We start from the raw sequence: 20,103 nt of genomic DNA, 5'->3' as shown, positions 1-20,103 counted from the left end.
GACAATATACCCTTGGAGTAAAATCTTAGATCTTAAAATAAATAAATAACAGTTTTTTGGGCCTGTCTATCTATCATCTATCTATCTATCTATCTATCTATCTATCTATCTATCTATCTATCTATCTATCTATCTATCTATCTATCTATCTATCTATCTATCTATCTATCTATCTATCTATCTGTCTGTCTGTCTGTCTGTCTGTCTGTCTTGAGTGAAATTAACAGCCTTACAACTCAACCACAGACTGATGTTTCGAATTTGGAATGAAACAAATAAAATAAACAAAAATGCTTAATTCAACAGATGCATTTGTCATGGTAGACTCTTTATTGGAATGCATACTCATTGTTTTACATTTAAGACATAAATAACATTTCATAATACTCTGAACTGTTCCGATCACAAAGTGATTTTACTCAAGGACGCACAAATTTACAGAACAACAAAGCACAACAAAGAAGAGCTAAATTAGAAATTTATGGTTTAATACATCAACTCGTTTTTTGTTTAGCATGTTCATTATATATAGCACAGATTTACATTCACACCAACAACACGGGATCAGACGCTCTGGCTCACACACAAGCACATGGGCAGTTCAGCTTCGGGCAGCCACAGCTGGAGTCGACTGCTCGCTGGACTGCAACTGCTTCCCCAGGTACTCCCTGAAAGAAAACACCAAGGAACAATTATGCCAATTTATCTTTTTGAACAGCTATGAAGTGCAACTCTTTGTATTTCTGGATATTCCTTTATGTAAGTAAAATAACAGGCTTTTGAGCCAACGCTTTAAGCTCAGTAAGAAAAAAAAAGAAGAAACTGTCATGCACACTGAAAGAGGTGATAAAAAAGACTTTTCCAAACAGCTCCTCCACAGCCGATTCTCTAATCTAACTATATTCAATTCAACCTGTCTTCTTTAATAATCTTCATGAGGTTCGATTCCTTCCTCTTTGATTACTGAAAATGTCATTTTACCAAGGCGAGTTAATTCTGAATGACACCTGTGGTTTCTCAACTGTTGGGAAATGCTTTCTGTCATTTAAATCCTTTCAAAGTGCCCACCATCTTGATGTCGAGCCAAAACCGTCAAACCTTGTTAACAATTTCACCTAAACAGTGACCTTTTTTTTTTTCAAATGGGTTGCTTTTCTTCAGGCCTAAGGTGCTTCAGATAAGACACAAGCACAGCTTATAGAGGACAGGAGCATAAAATTCTCAAAGGACACACGATAGATCCCATCTGAATATGCATTATTTCTTGCCAGAAATCACAGTATCCAAGAAATCAATACCCAACTGACCTACTGCATCCGCTGAGATGCACAATCTGTGAACGGTCAAGAAGTTCATCTGGTCGAGTACACGTTCTGATCAGATGAAACTATGCGAAATGGATCTTCGTTTCCTTTCTTGACCAGTTGACTAAATTAGCACACACCTGGCATTCATTAATTGTCATTTCTGGCAGCTCGTCCAACAGCTATTTGCCAGACTTCAGCACATCAGCTGATTTTGCAAAGAAACAAAGCAGATAAGTGCCAAGCTGTTGTACATCAGAAGGAGAGAATCACAGAGGGCTGATTCATTAGGGATCCAGCAAAAGAAATAAAACAGCAGAAAATATGAGGATTAGTAACAGCTTGACTTCCGATTTGTGTATTAATTGAGCTAATATGTTCACGGCTAGCTTGCAAAACAGGATGTGGTTTGTTATGTAGATAGAGTATTAAGTAACTGTAGAGAAGGGTTTTCATGAGGGAACTACAGGGGGTCTGTGAGCTGATATAAAGAGAATGATTAATTCTTTCTAAACAGAGCTGTTAAAGTCATCTGGTGAATGTTTTATTTTTTTTTTCATATTGCAATATATGTAGCCAGGGTGCGATTTGTGAAAAAAACAGAGGGGGGGATGTTTTGAAAAGTTTTTTTTATTTTTTTTTGAAAATTTGTTAAAAACCACAGTGGAGCTATATACTATTTTTGGCAGCCGTTACAGAAACATTTTTACAAAAAAATCTTCTGATTTAACCTTGGGATTTGAAGTACTAGATAGCTTAGATATTTGCACCACTATCTACAATGACACTAATAATTCTTCATTTCTGATAGAAATGCGAAATCAATCGGTAGTTATTAATAGCATAACGAGACACAATCCTCCCATTGGTCCCATTTATTTTTGATCACAGTGCATACACATACAAACTTTAGTCCAAAAGTACGCACATTTGGAGAAATTTACCTCACATTTACCTCAGATTTCATTAGATAGAATATAAGCTGGGCCATATGCAGGGTTTCATAATTACCTAGGTCAGAAAATGTTGTTTGCTAGGGTGGTACGGGGGCATGCTCCCCCGAAAATTTAGATTTCCCTAGTGTGCATTTTTAAGACGTTTTAAGGCCAACAAATTGGATAACAATTTAAAACCATGTCAACAAATAAATGCATGCACAGTTTTGAGGCAGCTTTAATCGCATGTTTGGTAATTTCATGACTTAACTTACAACAAAGCTATAATAAAGTAATTATGCAGTGCGCGCCGGCGCATTTGCGCATGCAATTCTTGAGTGTGCGCCACGAGCACAGTATAACGGCTGATTGGACAGTTACGTTAATTTTTCTGAGTTTTACTGACATAGCCTGACAACATCTCATCTGACGTTGTTCAACTGAAGCTCCCGTCGTCACCTGCACCTTTTCTGCGCTCGTTTGACTTGGGCCTGGCGCTGAGGTGAAGTCGGAATGCGCGTCTGAAAAGTGTCCCATTTGTTGTGGTGGTAAAGAGACAGTTCTATATAAACGCAGTGTTTTACTTGGTGAGGTTTTAAAAAAAGATTTTTACCTCCCAGGGGGTACTTCCTTCTGCCACAGATTCACATCTCAAGTTATATCTCATGTTTAACCACTATCCACATAAGAACCAGCTACAAATTCCTGAAGACTAGCCTAGATAAAGCTAGCCTGACTTCGTCATACTCATATTCTAGGCAGAATGTGAGTCTGATACTGCTCCATTGCACTTGAATTATGGGGCGTGTCTTAACCGAACCAGTAAAAAACAACAACTCTGCACTCAATTGGATAGACCTACAACCAATCAGAGCAACGCAGTAAGTGACGTATGCCGAATCCCGTTGGAAGGACGGCAAACACATCTTTCCCATCGACAAATGCCTTGATTGCGGTTCTTTGTTAATGCGCTGTCGATTTCTTTTATTACAGACGTGATAGCGAAATCTAAACATCTTACGTTACGTTCACATCTTTCGTTGGTGAAAACCAATTCAACCCAAGCGCTCTTTGATGACGTGGGTGGTTACGTAACCGCAGATATCCTGTCCATCATCGATTAAAGCCCGCCCTGGCAATTTGATTGGCTCGGCCTTCTGGGAGCCGAGCATAATTACTCCATAATGGATCGAGTCCAGACCGAACTTCCCGTCCAAAAAATGTTGTGGGCGGGGTTCGGGCTGGCACCCAGGCTAAGATAAAGCTGTTCTCAGTGGATAAATGAGCAATAAATGGCTGCTGACGGCCTGGAGCTCACATCTCCAAAAATGCCTAAACAAATTTTCTAGACCTATGTTTATATATAAATTGCCGCTATTGATGCTCGATGTGAGAAATGCTGCCAGTATAGATCTGGTGGAAACAAGCGGAGTGATACAAATTTTGTTATGGTTTTCATGTGATATTAGTAGAACTTTGCATGGCTGGAAAAGGCTCTCAGCCAATCAGATTTGAGAACCAGAACTAATTTTATATACTACAGATGAGCATAAGGTCTATCTGTGGGTCATAATTAATTGAATATTAATGTCAGATTAATTGCACAGCTTTGTGCTAATTGAAGAGAAGCTTTAAGCTTAAATAAAGATCAGCAGTAGATGACATTCATATATTAAAACGGCCCATGTAAACTTGCATGAAGGTCTTAATTTAAAGGCCAAAATGGACCTTCAAAAAAAACCTTATGACTAAAAAAAAGTGCAGTTTAAAATGAGTATGCTGAGAAGCACATTAAATCGCAAAGGAACCATTATACTGAAATCTATTTTCATTACCTACTAAAGAGCGTCATCTCTGAGGTATAATTTTGTAAGTTTTCCCTGGTTTAAATTAAATTTTGTATCTCAGATTTTCAGTGTGGTCCCAGACTTTTGGACCGAATGGCACTGAACACAACCCACACAAAAAATAGTCCTCCAGAACAAACAGGACGCAGACAACAATCACACCATTCTCATTGAAGCAAAGACTCCACTGGGCTCAATCACATGCACATCGCATTAAATTTTCTGCCAAACCTGCAATCGACCCAAACCACAAGATGTATTTGAGAGTCAGCGTCATGACTTCAAGAGACACTTAACTTTTTCTTCACTGACACCTTGAACTAATTCCTTCATTTTTTCAACGTCAAGGTCCTATAACTAACAGTAAGAAAAGTCAAAGCAAAGGCGAGTTTTCATCATCATTCATCCCATATATACAGCAAGAGATGTCAGACTCCTCTTCAGTGTGGCTTATGAGACGCTTGACTATGTCTGTGGCCTTAATCATTCAACCTGTGGTAAATACGACTATGACCCTCAGTGACCTTGCGTTTGAAGAACTGTGGCTGATTTTGAAGGCAGAAAAGAAAGGGACGACTCTGCTTTGGCTACCAGGCATCAAAAACACCCTGATTTTTTCAAAAATGAAGAGCTGATTTACAATCTACCTGCATCCTCAGGTGTCTAAGACTTTAATGACTAAGAGGATTCAAATGAATGCTCTATTACTCTGTGGACTGCTTCTAAAATTACCTCATTTAAGAGTTTCTGAGTTCAAGAAATGGTAATAACAATTTCTCAAGGTATGTCGCCACTTTCCCATTATGAAAGTTAGGGAAAATTATAAAGTCTTCAGAAATAAAATAATAATAATAATAATAATAATAATAAAAACACTATATAAACAAACAAAAGCCATCTCATAGTGTTATATATTTTTGCTTACTTTAGTTTGGAATTAAAGGGCCAGTGCACACTAATAATATAACATCAATATGTATAGTATATTGAATTAGGAATAAATCACATTTTAACATATCACCACCTTGGAATAAGGTTCTATCTGCATTCTGAGCAGTTTTGAGATATTGAGCTTCAAGGTTTTTGCATTCCATACTTCTTTGTAGATACAACCTTTTGTTTTCTAAAAAAAAGTCCCATGTACACAACTTAAAAACAAAAATCACATAATGTAAATAAGCTGTCACAGCATAAGAATATGTGAGTAATTAAATTTTGACAAAAATGTCAGGTAGAACCTTATGATTCCAAGTTGATGATATATTAAAATAAGTTATAAGTAAATATATATATATATATATATATATATATATATATATATATATATATATATATATATATATATATATATATATACACACACACACACACACACACATATACATATATATATTATATATACAGTACAGTCCAAAAGTTTGTAACCAATAAGATTTTTAATGTTTTTAAAAGAAGTTTCGTCTGCTCACCAAGGCTACATTTATTTAATTAAAAATACAGTAAAAACAGTAATATTGTGAAATATTATTACAATTTAAAATAACTGTTTTCTGTTTGAATATATTTCACAAAGTAATTTATTCCTGTGATGCAAAGCTGAATTTTCAGCATCATTACTCCAGTCTTCAGTGTCACATGATCCTTCAGAAATCATTCTAATATGCTGATCTGCTGCTCAAGAAACATTTAATGTGTACAATTGTACAAAATATTTGTGTACAATATTTTTTTTCTGGATTATTTGATGAATAGAAAGTTCAAAAGAACAGTGTTTATCTGAAATCTAATCTTTTGTAACATTATAAATGTCTTTACTGCCACTTTTGATTGATTTAATGCATCCTTGCTGAATAAAAGTATTCATTTCTTTAATTTCTTTTCAAAAAAATAAAAATAAAAATTCTTACTGACCCCAAACTTTTGAACGGTAGTGTATAATGCTACAGAAGCTTTGTATTTCAGATAAATGCTGTTCTTTTGAACTTTCTATTCATCAAGGAATCCTGAAAAAAAAAGTACACAACTGTTTTCAACATTGAAAATAATCATAAATGTTTATTGAGCAACAGATCAGCATATTAGAATGATTTCTGAAGGATCATGTGACACTGAAGACTGGAGTAACGATGCTGAAAATTCAGCTTTGCATCACAGGAATAAATTACTTTGTCATATTTAAATAGTACACAGTTATTTTAAATTGTAATAATATTTCACAATATTACTGTTTTTTACTGTATTAAATAAATAAATGTAGCCTTGGTGAGCAGACGAAACTTCTTTTAAAAACATTAAAAATCTTAGTGGTTCCAAACTTTTGGACTGTACTGTATATATAATATATATATATGAGAGATATATATATGAGATAGATAGATAGATAGATAGATAGATAGATAGATAGATAGATAGATAGATAGATAGATAGATAGATAGATAGATAGATAGATAGATAGATAGATAGATAGATAGATAGATAGATAGATAGATAGATAGATAGATAGATAGATAGATAGATAGATAGATAGATAGATAGATAGATAGATAGATAGTGGTTTGACATAGATGGATAGATAGATGGATAGATAGATAGTCAAACCACTAGATAGAATTTTGTATATTTTTTACTAGTGGGTGCAGGACACTGTAGTTTATTGTAAGTGAGGATAGCAAAATAAAGTAAACTGTGACATTTTATACCCAAACATTCTTCATTCAGTGGACTACCAGTAAAACTGATAACAATTTGGGACCAAAAATTATTCAGAAACTTTGACCTGACCATGTTTTGTGTTGTGTTATCTGACATTATTAAGATTAATTTCCTGACAGTTTAACTCTGAGATCTTGTCATATTTTATTACCATTACCATTATTATTTTATTTTTTAAACTATAGTGAATAAACTGTATTAATGAATGAAATGTTCAAGATGTCTGAATAAATTTTGGTTTGACTGCATATATATATATATATATATATATATATATATATATATATATATATATATATATATATATATATATATATATATATATATATATATATATATATATATATATATATATATTTCTATAATTATGTCCATTTACTTTTTTCCCTTTTACCATTTTCCACATTTACTGTATAAATTATTTCTAAATGCTATGACGCACATAACATAGCAAAGGAAAGATAATCTTTGGTCTTGTTTTGCAGTGAACTCTTATTTAATAGTTTTTCAATTATTCCTATCATGACTTCATTTCCGAATCAAATTAGGTTTCATAACAGTGAGGCACATCTGAGAGATTTCACGCTAAGCTGCATCAAAAAGTGGATGAAGTCCTTAAGTGAGTAAGGGCATCTACAAAACAAACCTGAAAAAAATTATTAAACACAGTGTCATTCATTATCTCAAGATTGTGGAGCCGCTGGCTGAATTTCTGCACACGCACAGCGGCACACCTCTAGGGGTTAACCCAGATGGTACAGATACAATAAACTAACAGCGTGCAAAGTTGGCCATCTAGAACTGTGCCAACTCAAACATCTTCTCCTCCTGCTGTTGCCATGACACCAAACAGTCTCTATGGGGTGAGAATAGGAAAAAGCGACAGCACCACAATTCTTAAGGGGAAAATAAACTGTTCGCACAAGGCAGCTTCTTTTTTTTTTTTTTTTTTTTGTTATTTTCTGTATCCAAAAAAAAAGCTCTTCACCAAAAACAACAACAACAACAAACCTTTAAGTACTTTTATACCGGAAACCATGAAGACAATGTGTGATGCAATCAATGCCATGGAAACGAGATGATCCTTTTGAGAACATCATCTCAAAACCATGATGGATGAGAGAAGATATACCTCAGATATAAAAAAAAAAAAAAACTCTCGAGAAGAGTGCAGCAAAGGGAAATGTCATTTGTGGATGCAAATGGATTACAAAGACGGCTTTTGAAAAGAGACAGTAAAAGTCCGTTCTTGTATGGCTCTTCTTGAGAGCACCTTGGAAACCACATTCACCGAATCTTAACTCAATCATCTGGCTATTACATCCCCTGTAATTTCCTCCTCCAATTAAGAATACAAATAAGAGTTGGCCTTCACCTCCCTTCAAATCAAGATCTTCATATAATACATGCACTCTGTGTCTCTTCATCCTAACTGCCATTTTTTAATAGTTCCCTTTTAACTCTTGGTTCGTATTTGAGAGACTTAAAACCGAGATGAAACCATTACATTGTTCCCGAGAACAGTCAAAACTCACTGCTCTGCTTGCTTTTCTCCTTCTTTTTTTGGGGGTGACACGCTAAGCTTTGCGTCAAACCGCTGCAAAATTATGCACAATTAATTCTAAAAATTACATGTGAGCTTTTTAGCTAATGTCTAATAATTGCCACGATACAGTGAGTCAGAGTTTGGAGACGGAACTGTTTCAAAGCAAGAAACAGTATACCGAGGGGGGTATACACACAGACACACACACACATGTATATATACACCCCTCGGTGTACTATATATAATATATAATATAATATAATATAATATATATTATATATTATATATATATATATATATATAATATATATATATATAATATATATATATATATATATATATATATATATATATATATATATATATATATATATATATATATATATATATATATATATATATATATATATATATATATATATATATATATATATATATATATATATATATATATATATATATATATATATATATATATATATATATATATATATATATATATATAAATAAATAATACCCCTCAGTCCAGGTCCACAGTATAAATACTAACGTATAAATTTTACCCTGGAGCATCTGCCTCCATAAATTTATTTCTCCTGCAGTGGGACCGATGGTAAAGATGAATTATTCTGAGATACTTTATGGAGCGTGTTAATGCATTCTCTCTATGCAGGAGTGATCTCTACCATTGAGGCAGCATTTAAAGCGACTTGTATTCTGCTCAATTTGACGCTAAACTTTCAATTTGAAGGCTGATTTAAAGCCACTGTAATGAAACGTAGACAGCGAACAATTACTCTTCATGACACCACTGAATGTACACCAGTACACGTCTATTGTGTTTCAAACATGCATGCTGTATTCTGGGGCCTTTGAGGTTTATCATCCCTGTTGAAAGAGTAATCTGAAACTCATAAGGATGAATGCAGTCACAACAGTAAGCTACTTGTGTTAGGTCGTATACCTGAACCTAATCCAGCGCCTCGCCAGCCTTAATTCAACAGTTTGCTGCTCTCACAAACACATCGAATATGCATGGAGAAGTTAATCAAGCTTTTTCCACTTCGCTCAGACAAACATGCATGGAGAAGTTAATTATGGTTTTTTTCCACTTATTCTGTGCCCTGGGTTTTAATCAAAGATCAACTAATGCTAAAAAAAAAAAAAAAACACAATGGTCCACTGAATAATTCATTATATTATGTAGTGCTGAAGTGAGAAAATTACTACTATGGAGCAGAGAGAGATTAAGAGAAAGCTCCTTTCCAGGTCACTGTTGAGGTTAATGTTGCATCAGGCACAAACACCGTGGCTGTTTTGCTTTAGGAATAAATACAACAACCAGAACTGCTGTGAAGAGGTGATTGTACAAAATATTTTAAAGATGTTAGGTTAAAAAGATTAAAACTGTGTGTAAGTATCCTGTAAATAAGTAAATAAATAATAGTAATACTACTACTACTACTAATATAATCAAAATAGTAATAAAATAAATCAAGTTGTTTGTATGAGTTTGCATTGCAAAGCAAATGCTGAACATGTCTGATTCATATGGAGTTAAACGTACCAGTTATGCACCATGAGCTTCTGGACGGCCAGCAGGGCATTATAGCGGACAAGCTGGTCTTCATGATGCATGTGGTTCATCACTAGTTGTTTACCACCCAGCTGTTCGATCACCCTAAAGGACAGAGAAGCAGAGAGAAGCAGTTCCAGATTATTATGTTCTGCAAGATGGGTAATAACACAGGGCCTCTTTGTCTTTCAATTTAACTCTGGGAATAACAGAGAAAAACAGCTGCATTATTTCTGGCAATGCCAATCATTAACACGAAAACGCATTTCAGCACAAGACTCAACAAAACTCAAAAAGCAGGATAAGTCTTTATCTTAAAACTAAAAAACAACAACATTTTCTGAAGAAAATGTGACAAAATTGTGAATGACATTTCTTGTAGAAAATGTGAAGGAAAACATTAGTCTTTGCAAAAAAAGGTGCCCTTTTAGGAAATGAAAATAAAAAAAAACAAATAAACCATTTTTAAATGTAACATTTTATGTTTTAAATATATTTTTTTATATATATAAAAAATTAAAATCTTACTAGTTACACCACAAAATGTTCAATTGTATACAGCAAATTCAGATTTGATTTGTTGATGCAACTGGAAACAGAGGGAATGACCTTTTGAAATGAAAAAAAAAAATAAAAATCCCTTTAAAGTTCTGTAATTACAGCAACCACAAACACAGAGTATTTTTATGCATTTCACAATCATGAAATGCATAAAATGCATTTCATAATCAGAATCATATGCTTTGTGAAATACACAAAAAAACGTATTCGATAGCGCTTCTAAGAACTGCTAAATGAATTTTCTATTTAAAGTCATTTTGAACTCGATCTGAAATGTTCACTGTAGAACAATGTGGCCTTCTATGAGATAGAAATAAACACACACACACACGTTTGTTTTTGTGAATTGTAGGGACATTGCATAGGCATAATGGTTTTTATACTGTACAAACCATATTTTCTATCGCCCTACACCAACCCTACACCTAAACCTACCCATCACAGAAAACTGTGCACATTTTTACTTTCTCAAAAAAAGTTATTCTGTATGATTTATAAGCCTTTTGAAAAACGGGGACATGGGGTAATGTCCTCATAAGTCACCCTCTCCTTGTAATACCTATGTCATACCCATGTCATTATACAAATTTGTGTCCTGATGTCAAATAAACAGGCGCACACACACACACACACACACACACACACACACACACACACACACACACACACACACACACACACACACACACACACACACACACACACACACACACACACACACACACACAAAATTTGGACAAAAGTATTTGGATACCTAACTATTTCACCAACAGGGACTGTAATGACATCGCATTCTAAATACATAGGGACCTATCATACACCATCTTGCAGGTCTGAAAACGAGGTGTGTTCAGGCGCATTGTTGGCGCGTTACTTTTTTGAGGAAACTAAAATAGACTGCGCCATTGACCAACTGAAACCTGGTCTAAAGTCAAAAGCGCAATATTTGATTTATTTAAAGAAGGAGTTAGTAATATGCGCCTATATGCGGGTGAACATTGCATGTACACTCTGCTTATTACACACACAGGGACACGCAGCAGTCCACAAACTTGCAAAATATTGAAAATAAAATGATTACAATGTAAAAGATTATTATTGTGTGCATAAAAATAAAAATGTTTTGGTGGAATCTGGCTTTTCCCGTAGATGGTCTGCTCACGCACTTTAACCTCGCGCATGAGCAGATCTGTTTCCTCACTAGAGAAGCGTTCAGTTTTTCCGCTTGCAAATTCTGCCATGTAAATAGCGAATCCACCATAGTGCGAGCGCAACTGGCTTTTAAAGGGAATGGGAGATGAGACTCTGATTGGTTTATTGCACGTTATGCCCAAAACACACCCATGCCTCATTAAGAAAATAGGGAAAACCCTTTTAGACCATGTGCTGGGCGTGCCGACCATTTTTCCCATCCTTCAACTAGCAAAAGTGGATTCAGATACGCCCTAAGTGCACTTGCACCGTGCGCTTTAGACCATGCGCTTAGATCGTTAAAATAAGGCCCATAGACTTTAATATGGAGTTGGTCCCCCACTTTGCAGCTATAACAGCTTCCACTCTTCTGGGAAGGCTTTCCACAAGATTTTGGAGTGTTACTGTTTATTGATCACATCTTTGCCCATTCATCCAGTAGAGCATTTTTGGCACTGATGATGGACGAGAAGGCCTAGCTCGCAAGCTCCATTCCCAAAGGTGTTTGGTATGGTTGAGGTCAGGGCTCCATACTAGACAGTCAAGTTCTTTCAAACCAAACTCATCCAACCATGTCTTTATGGACCTTGCACTGTGAACTGGGAAACAGTCATGCTGGAATAGAAAAGGGCAATCACCAAACTGTTTCACCAAAGTTGGAAGCATAGCATTGTCCAAAATGTCTTGGTATGCTGAAGCTTTAGGATTTCCCTTCACTGGAAGTAAGGGGACTAGCCTAACCCCTGAAAAATAGCCCCATACCATTATCCCTACTCCACCAAACTCTACAGTTGGCACAATGCAATCAGGCAGGTAATATTCTTTTTGCATCTGCCTGGACTCACCCATAAGACTGCCAAACAGAGAAATGAGAAATGATGACGCGATTTTTCGAACGGATGCTTCACCTAAAATGCACCGGAATGCAAGTGATGCAAGCCAAATGCACCGTTCTATTGAAAATGATTGTATGTAGGCTATTTCTGCCGTACCAAACTGCAATGAAGCAACTGGTCTGACTGAGGCGTCACTCTTCCTCACACACGGCATGCGTTTTTGTTCTCAGGTGGGTAATTTGCAGAAGGTGCAATCCTTTTTTTGTAATGTTGTATTAAGAAGACAAAACTAAGGCCAAATGGCCTTTACTATTTAAGTTTGTATTCATAGTTTTACATGTTATACATGTTTTACAGTATAACAGTATTTACTGTATTGTTATATAATTGTTGGCACTGGCACTTATAAACTAGCCTGGGTGCCAGCCCGAACCCCGCCCACAACATTTTTTTGGACGGGAAGTTCACATTCTGCCTAGAATATGTAGTATTCTGTATGACGAAGTCAGGCTACTTATAAACACTAAATGGGTAAAAATTGCAATAAATAGGCTTAGTTTTGGAGCCAAATGTTGGAGTTGGAACCAATACCTCTGTTTTTTTTTTAGAAATAAAAGCCAAATGCTTGATCATTTTACAGTCACATCATTTTCGCTATGCATTATTTGTTTTGGGTGTAAAAAAAAAAACAAAAAAAACAGGTTAATCGATTAATCGATCGATTAAGTGCTAGATTAATCGATTACAAAAAGAATCGATAGCTGCAGCCCTAATACCACTCTATCCGACACTTGACATTGTACTTGGTTACGTGAGTCTTGCACACAGCTGCTCAGTCATGGAAACCTATTCTATGTAGCTCCCGCCACACACTTTTTGTGCCGTTATTAATGCCTATGGAATGAGCAGAGCATTGGTGACTTTTACACACCACGAGCCTCAGCACTGGGTAACCCTGCTCTGTGATTTTACATGGTCTTCTGCTTCATGGCTGAGTTGCTGCTGTTCCTAAAAGCTTCCACTTTCCAATAATAACCCTCACAGATGACAGTGGAATATCTAACAGGGGTAAAATTTTACAAATTGACTTATTGCAAAGGTGGCATCCTACCACAGTACCACCTTTTTGTGCGCAAAAAAAAAAAAAAAAATAGCAATTTCTTCTCTTCCCTGTCATGCTGTTAATGCAGTAAACGCAGTGCAGCTCTACGTCAGAATGGCGACTCAGTATTGGACGATGCTGTTCACTTGAGCAGCATGATGCATGCGTGTGACGCCGACGCAGGAGCTGGCCAATAATGAGTCAGTGTTCTGACGTAGAACCCGGAAGTGCTGCACTGTGTTTACTACGTCAACAGCTTAGGAGAATGACAGGGAAGAAAGAAATAGTTGAATAAAGTAGTTATTTTTGTTTTGTTTTTGCGCACAAAAATTTCTCGTCACTTCATAACATTAAGGTTGAACCACTGTAGTCACATTGACTATTTTAACAGTGTCTTTATTACCTTTCTGTTGCTTTCTACTGGGGATCAGAAACCTCTCAGATTTTATCAAAAATATCTTAATTTGGTTCGGAAGATTAACAAAGGTCTTATGGGTTTGGAACAACATGAGGGTGAGTAATAAATAACAGAAATTTCATTTTTGGGTGATTTAACCCTTTAATTTTGAATGTAGGAGATGAACACATAATGTAAGGAGATAATCAGTAACCAAGAAAAACAAAACTGAATGGAGCAGAGAAACAAGAACTAAACAGAATATAAATGTCTGTGACCGTCACACTTGCAAGTTATTTTTTAAATAAGGAATATTTATTTATTCTATACTTTCTTCTCACATTTAGAACAGTTAAAACAAAATCACTGCTTAGGAACAAAAGATGGAAAGGCAATAACTCGACACTTATCACAAATGAGTAATTCTTTTGGGCAACTGCTCACTTGCAGAAGCTAATTTGTTCTACAGTGGTTTAATTACAGGGTTAGAACAGAGGCTAATGCAGACCAACGAGTCCCTATAGATTCACTGTGTTTTCTTTGAACGTTGGGGGCGTTCTAAAGAGGAAAGTTTGCGTTCTGAGTGGCCAACCTCAGGAGGAGGAGAGTAGGGATTAGAGAAGGTATTAGCCACCCACAGCGGAGTTGGACACAAGTGGCGGATCACTCTACTTTTAGAGGGAAGCTATAACCTTCTTGGGTCTAAAATTGATTGGCCGATCATGAATGCCTCGTGCTGACAAAATAAATGGCAAAGCTTGGGCAATATCTTGCAATAGGTCAGCCTGGATGAGTTAGTATGCTGCTCTCTTTGAAGTGATGTAAGTTTAAATTGACACTGATATCATCGCATGCAAGCAGACTCCACAGACGGTAATAACTCTAACCTGGGCGATTCAGAGCCCTATTATCATACAGAGCAACAGAATATTTGGTTATTTAGAAATAGTCAAAACAAACAAACAAAAAAAAAGCACAGCCACAGAGTCAGATAAATGGTAATTTTACAGATGAAGGATGAAAGACACTCGCTCACCTCTTGCCGCGGGGGTAATGTCTCACGTATTCCCCCACATCGTGAGCTGCAACAGCAATAACCTGAGGGTCATCAGACACTTCCAACAACCTGGTCAGTATCCTGGCAGGAAGCACAAACACACAATCATTTCAGGTCCCCAAAAGCAATCAGTAACACCTCCAGGGCAATACTAAAACCACGCTGAGCAAATATATCCCAGGGTACTGTACAGCTGGTGATGTGGTGTCTACGTCAGTCCGGGAAAATATTAAAGGTTCTGTAAGTTGAGCAAGATACTAAAATGGGGAAACATGTAACACTGCAAAAAAGTGTCTTCTTAAACAGTTTTTTATGTCTTCTTTTCCAGTAAAAAGATTTAAACATCAACAAGATACATTACATTTACATATTTTAAAATCTAATTTATTCCTGTGATTACAAAGCTGATTTCTCAGCATCATTACTCCAGTCTCCAGTATTACATGATCCTTCAGAAATCATTCTAATATGCTAATTTGTTGCTCAAGAAATGAATTAATTAATCAGCTTTTCTAACATTATAAATGTCTTTAATGTCACTTTTGATCAATAGTGTAATAATGTATCAATTTCATTACATTACAAAACATGGTAACAATTTATTTTAGGGTTCAATTCTCACTTTTAACTAATTGCTTATTAGCTTACATATTACAAGTATATTGGTTGTTTATTAGTACTTATATAATGGTTAGCTCCTGTCCTTGATTCTAATAGGTCAATAGTTGTGTTTTATTCATGATAAAACACAACTATGACCACTTCACTCAACGGTTCTATGTATCACTACACAACACCCTTAGCAACATAAACTGTATGTTCTCAATTGACACTGTTCATTGACGCTTACAGTATTATGTAGAAGAGTATTGAGAGAAAAAGATTGAGTGAGCGAGTTTATTACCTGCATTTCGATTTAGCATTTTCCTTCAGGTCAGTCCTATGTTCATAATAAAAAATCTGTTTAAATGTCTGATGTATTATCCTGTCCTTTTAACAGTTAAGGGGTTTTCCCGTGACTGACAGCGCTAGTCAAAGCATTTGTCAGTTGCGTCTTGTTCCGTGTTCACAACAGTTCAGTCTTTTCAATGTAAAAGTCTTCGCTACTGACTGACACACTCATAAAGACAGTCTTTACTGCCATCTAATGGCGTGATAATGTAACTTCTGTTGCTGTTCACGGGCAGGGACTATTTTTTCCGGCGGGAGGAAGGCTTTTAGGGAAAGTTTACTTCATGAAAGTTGCATTGATACATATTTTTAGCTTTAATATTTGTATTGTGTGGTAACCGTTTTATAAAAGCAATAAGGTACTCGAGGCTAGTGCTGTATCGTGAATAAATCCCGGCTGAAGGGCGTTGTTAGGCATGACACGAAGCCTCTCGTACCTTATTGCTTACTTATAAAGCACATATTAATGCCTTATTCTGCATGGCCTTATTCTACATCCCTTATTCCTACCCAATACACTACAAAAACTACCTTACTAACAATTAATAAGCAGTAAATTAGGAGTTAAATGTGCTCTAAGTGATCCTGGGTGGAGTAACTTCCTGTTGACGTTCGAAGTGTTGTCAAACAAAACAGAGGCTAGCTAGACCCTCCCTCCTCCTTCTCCTCTCCCTCCCCTACGTGCTCCCTGAAACAGTCATGAACGCGCATTTAAAATCATTCTTGTCGGTTATTGGCTGGAGCATGTTTACTATGATTCTTGGTCCAGGCTGCACCAGTTTGTTTTTATTGCCGTTATCGGAGCTTGTGGCGACTACAGAGACCGCGTTTTTTTACAGTGTGTTCAGGGGACAGGCAGCTAGCGGATAGTGAGGAGATGTTTGCTGTATGTGACAAAAAATGTTTTGGCCTAAAAACGTGTGACATCACTTAGAACACCTTTAATTGAGGCAAAAGTTGTAGTTAATAGTGAATACATGTTCCCTAGACTGAAGTGTTACCCAAAACATAATATCAAATCAATGATATTCTGACAAACCAATGACAAATACTTTTTGTGGCCATTGTATCTAGAATGTATCTTGAAGTTTTCTTGGGGTAAATTACAAAATGTTGTGAGATTTACGCTTTGTAACCCACCATATAATCTTGAAAACACATCTTAAATAAATCTGTGCTTCTTAAATGAATGTTTTTCATTTAATGGATGTTGAGATATTTTCAACAAAAATGCTGCTTAAGAAAATGACTTATTTGGCAGCAGCCAAGAAGTTTGTTGCTCTGGGGAATATAATTTCAATCTATTTCTGCTCTCAAACAATAGATCAAGTATGAGACAGGTCTCCATGGCATGAAAGCGTGAAATTATAACAGTCATGCAGAATGGAGAGAGAGGGTTCAAGCACTACAAATCACCTGCACAGAGCAAGAGATGGAGGGAAAAAAAAGAGAGACGAACTGAAGTAAAACACAAATTGCTGATGGCTGAAATGGAGCCTTTGTGCTGATTGCGGAGAGGGTGGTGATGAGAGGAATGAGATGAGTAGATTAGGATTTAAACGGAGCTGTCAAAAGGGTCGAGCAGACGCATGATTACACTACTGAGAGACGATGAAAATGAGAGATTCAACTGCCAATACTCGGCTCTGGTTTCAACTTGTGCGACGTTCGCCACAGGGAGGAGAGGAACACGCACACAACTGTATAATGTTTCTCAGATTGTAAAAACAGCTTGTGTAAAAACAGTACAGTATGTTCAAAACTGTCATTTAACCATTTGCTCGATACTGCAAAAAATCGTTTCAGTCCCTCTCTGAACACTTGACCCCTGCTAACATCTTTTATTATAAAAGCTGAGAGAACTGAAAGCACTCATTATGACTATTCACACGTGTAGTATTACTTCACACAGCATGTATGTTTTAAAGCAGCCACTTTCACATTAAAATATTCTTAATTATTGTTTTTTGTCTTTCTTTTTTGGCCTTTGCTACCGTTTTATTAAGAGTAGTAAAGTCACGGTACTGGAAATTTCGAATTTCCATACGATACTTTGAAAAGTATCAATATTCATTTTTCATATATAAATGTTAATCATTTATCATTACAATTATCTAACTTAATGTATTTGTTTTTATAATGGGGTCATTTTTACACACAGCACAATGAAGCTTGATTTCAAATGATAAGTTTAAATTAATTTAGACAAGCAAACAGTAATAAAATATATAGCAGTAGTATACAATAACAGTAGCATTCTGGTAAGAAACTGAATAAAGTAACAGTAAATAAATTTAAAATAACATTAGATAATCTTCATTGTGAAAATTAAATACAGATTAATCAATTAAAGTTGCATAAGTTAATCAGTCAAGAGCAGTAAGTGATTTTCTCTTTGCGTTTTGTTGTTTGATTAATATTAACGACATAGAGCGGCACGTTTATTAGGCTGCTGTCCCTTTAAGACCTGAGGCACGCACAGATCAAAAATACTGTTGCACATTCTTCCTGAACTGTTTACGACTGTGTTTACGTTAATACTCACCAAGATTTTATTTTTGAGTGTATTTGACCATTAATAAGCCACAAAAATGGCTTATTTTGGCATTGGCATGTCAGAGGTGGCTTGTGTGCACTTCGAACATGAGTGTGAAATCCACAGGAATGAGTAGAATTATGCGCAATCCCGTACTGAAATTCAGACCCAGGCACACCAACACAATTTAAACGGAGTGAATGAGACGACTGCAGATACTGCAGAAAGGAGTATTGGAAACATTTCAGATATTTCAGTATCGATACATATTGAAATATCGATATTTTTGAAAACACTAATTAAGAGGAGGATAGAGAGACCACTACAGAGAAATCACAAGCATCCAAATAAATTTTTTGCGGCCACTGTATCTTGAATTATGTTTTCTTGGGGTATGTTAACTAAATTAATTTATGTTTTTTCTTAAACCATAAATCAACACAATTTTGTAAGATTTATGCCTTGTAATTCAATATATTTTTTTGAAAACAAGTCTTTTATCTTGTTTAGTTTTGTTCTTCTCAAGTAAATGTGTCTTGTTTTAAAAGTTATTTTTACAGGATGACAAGACAAAAATATATTGTCCGCTGCAACTTGCATTACACCCAGTAATAACACTTATAAAAAAATAAATAAATAAATAAAAAATCAATTATTAAAACAAATATTATAAAAACGGATCCCTAAAACTGTAAATTATGATTGGTCACTTGTTCACAACCGTTAATTATATGTATAATTATATCAATTGGATTGGAGGCCGTGTGTGGAAACCACTTATTCATTTAATATTTTTGGCTGTTTTTTTTTTTTTTTTTTAAATCTCAGCCTTCAAATTGTCATTTCATCACAAAATTCAAACAATAAATATGGTTTTGACATTCTATGATGCGGTGTAGAACAGAGAGCGAGTGAATCTATCCTATCAAATCTTTATCTTCCTAGTCCAAACAGCAGGTGCTTCTTACTTCAGCAGCTCGTAGTTCTTCTCGTTCAGGCGAACAGCGTTTTCCCTCCAGAACTTCTCCGACTTGTGCACTGGACTCCACTCCAGGCGTCCAGACTTCAGCTCAGAGCTGTACTCATCAAAAGAACTGCAGGAAGAAGAATGGAAAACACTATGAACATGTGAGGAAAAAGAAACATGTTTAAAACACACTGAGAGAGTACGAGGGCTTTACCTAAGATCCTGAACGCTCTCTCCCAGTCTTTCCAGGAGGAACTTGATGTCATCAGTGATGTCCTCATCATCATATTTCTGCTGTTCCAGGTTCTCCAGCTGTTTGAGCACTTTGCACTGGATCATGGCAAGAGCGTATTCCTGACGGGTCTCTCTCTCAGCTGACTTCTCCAACAGGTTCTACAGCAAAAGAACAAACATCAATCATGTTAATGCCATTATAGTAGAATAAAATTAAGTGGATAATTAAGCACTAAGAGTACTGGAAAGAATCTAAGCACCATTTATTTGGATCTCTAGAACAAAAATCAATCATAATTAAATATTCAATTCCAAATACACCTTGTTATGAGTGCAATAATTAAAAAAAT

General features: G+C 35.7%; 1 protein-coding gene across 2 annotated transcripts in view; it reads right to left on the bottom strand.

Moving 5' to 3' along the window:
* Positions 1-313: 313 nt before the first annotated feature.
* atp6v1h (ATPase H+ transporting V1 subunit H) overlaps positions 314-20,103 on the bottom strand; it is a 51,606-nt gene continuing 31,816 nt past the window's right edge. For both annotated transcript variants that reach the window (XM_067362631.1, XM_067362632.1), the window contains 5 exons: positions 19,734-19,912; positions 19,521-19,646; positions 15,045-15,146; positions 9,913-10,026; positions 314-668 (listed from right to left, as the gene is read on the bottom strand). In XM_067362631.1, the coding sequence (XP_067218732.1) occupies positions 602-668; positions 9,913-10,026; positions 15,045-15,146; positions 19,521-19,646; positions 19,734-19,912 (588 nt within the window). In that variant the 3' untranslated portion in view covers positions 314-601. The remainder of the gene's footprint in view (positions 669-9,912; positions 10,027-15,044; positions 15,147-19,520; positions 19,647-19,733; positions 19,913-20,103) is intronic.

The sequence above is a fragment of the Chanodichthys erythropterus genome, chromosome 16 (assembly GCF_024489055.1).
Source record: "Chanodichthys erythropterus isolate Z2021 chromosome 16, ASM2448905v1, whole genome shotgun sequence".
NCBI lineage: Eukaryota > Metazoa > Chordata > Actinopteri > Cypriniformes > Xenocyprididae > Chanodichthys > Chanodichthys erythropterus.
The sequence above is the reverse complement of the archived record's forward strand: the minus strand, read 5'-3'. Positions and strand labels throughout refer to the sequence as shown.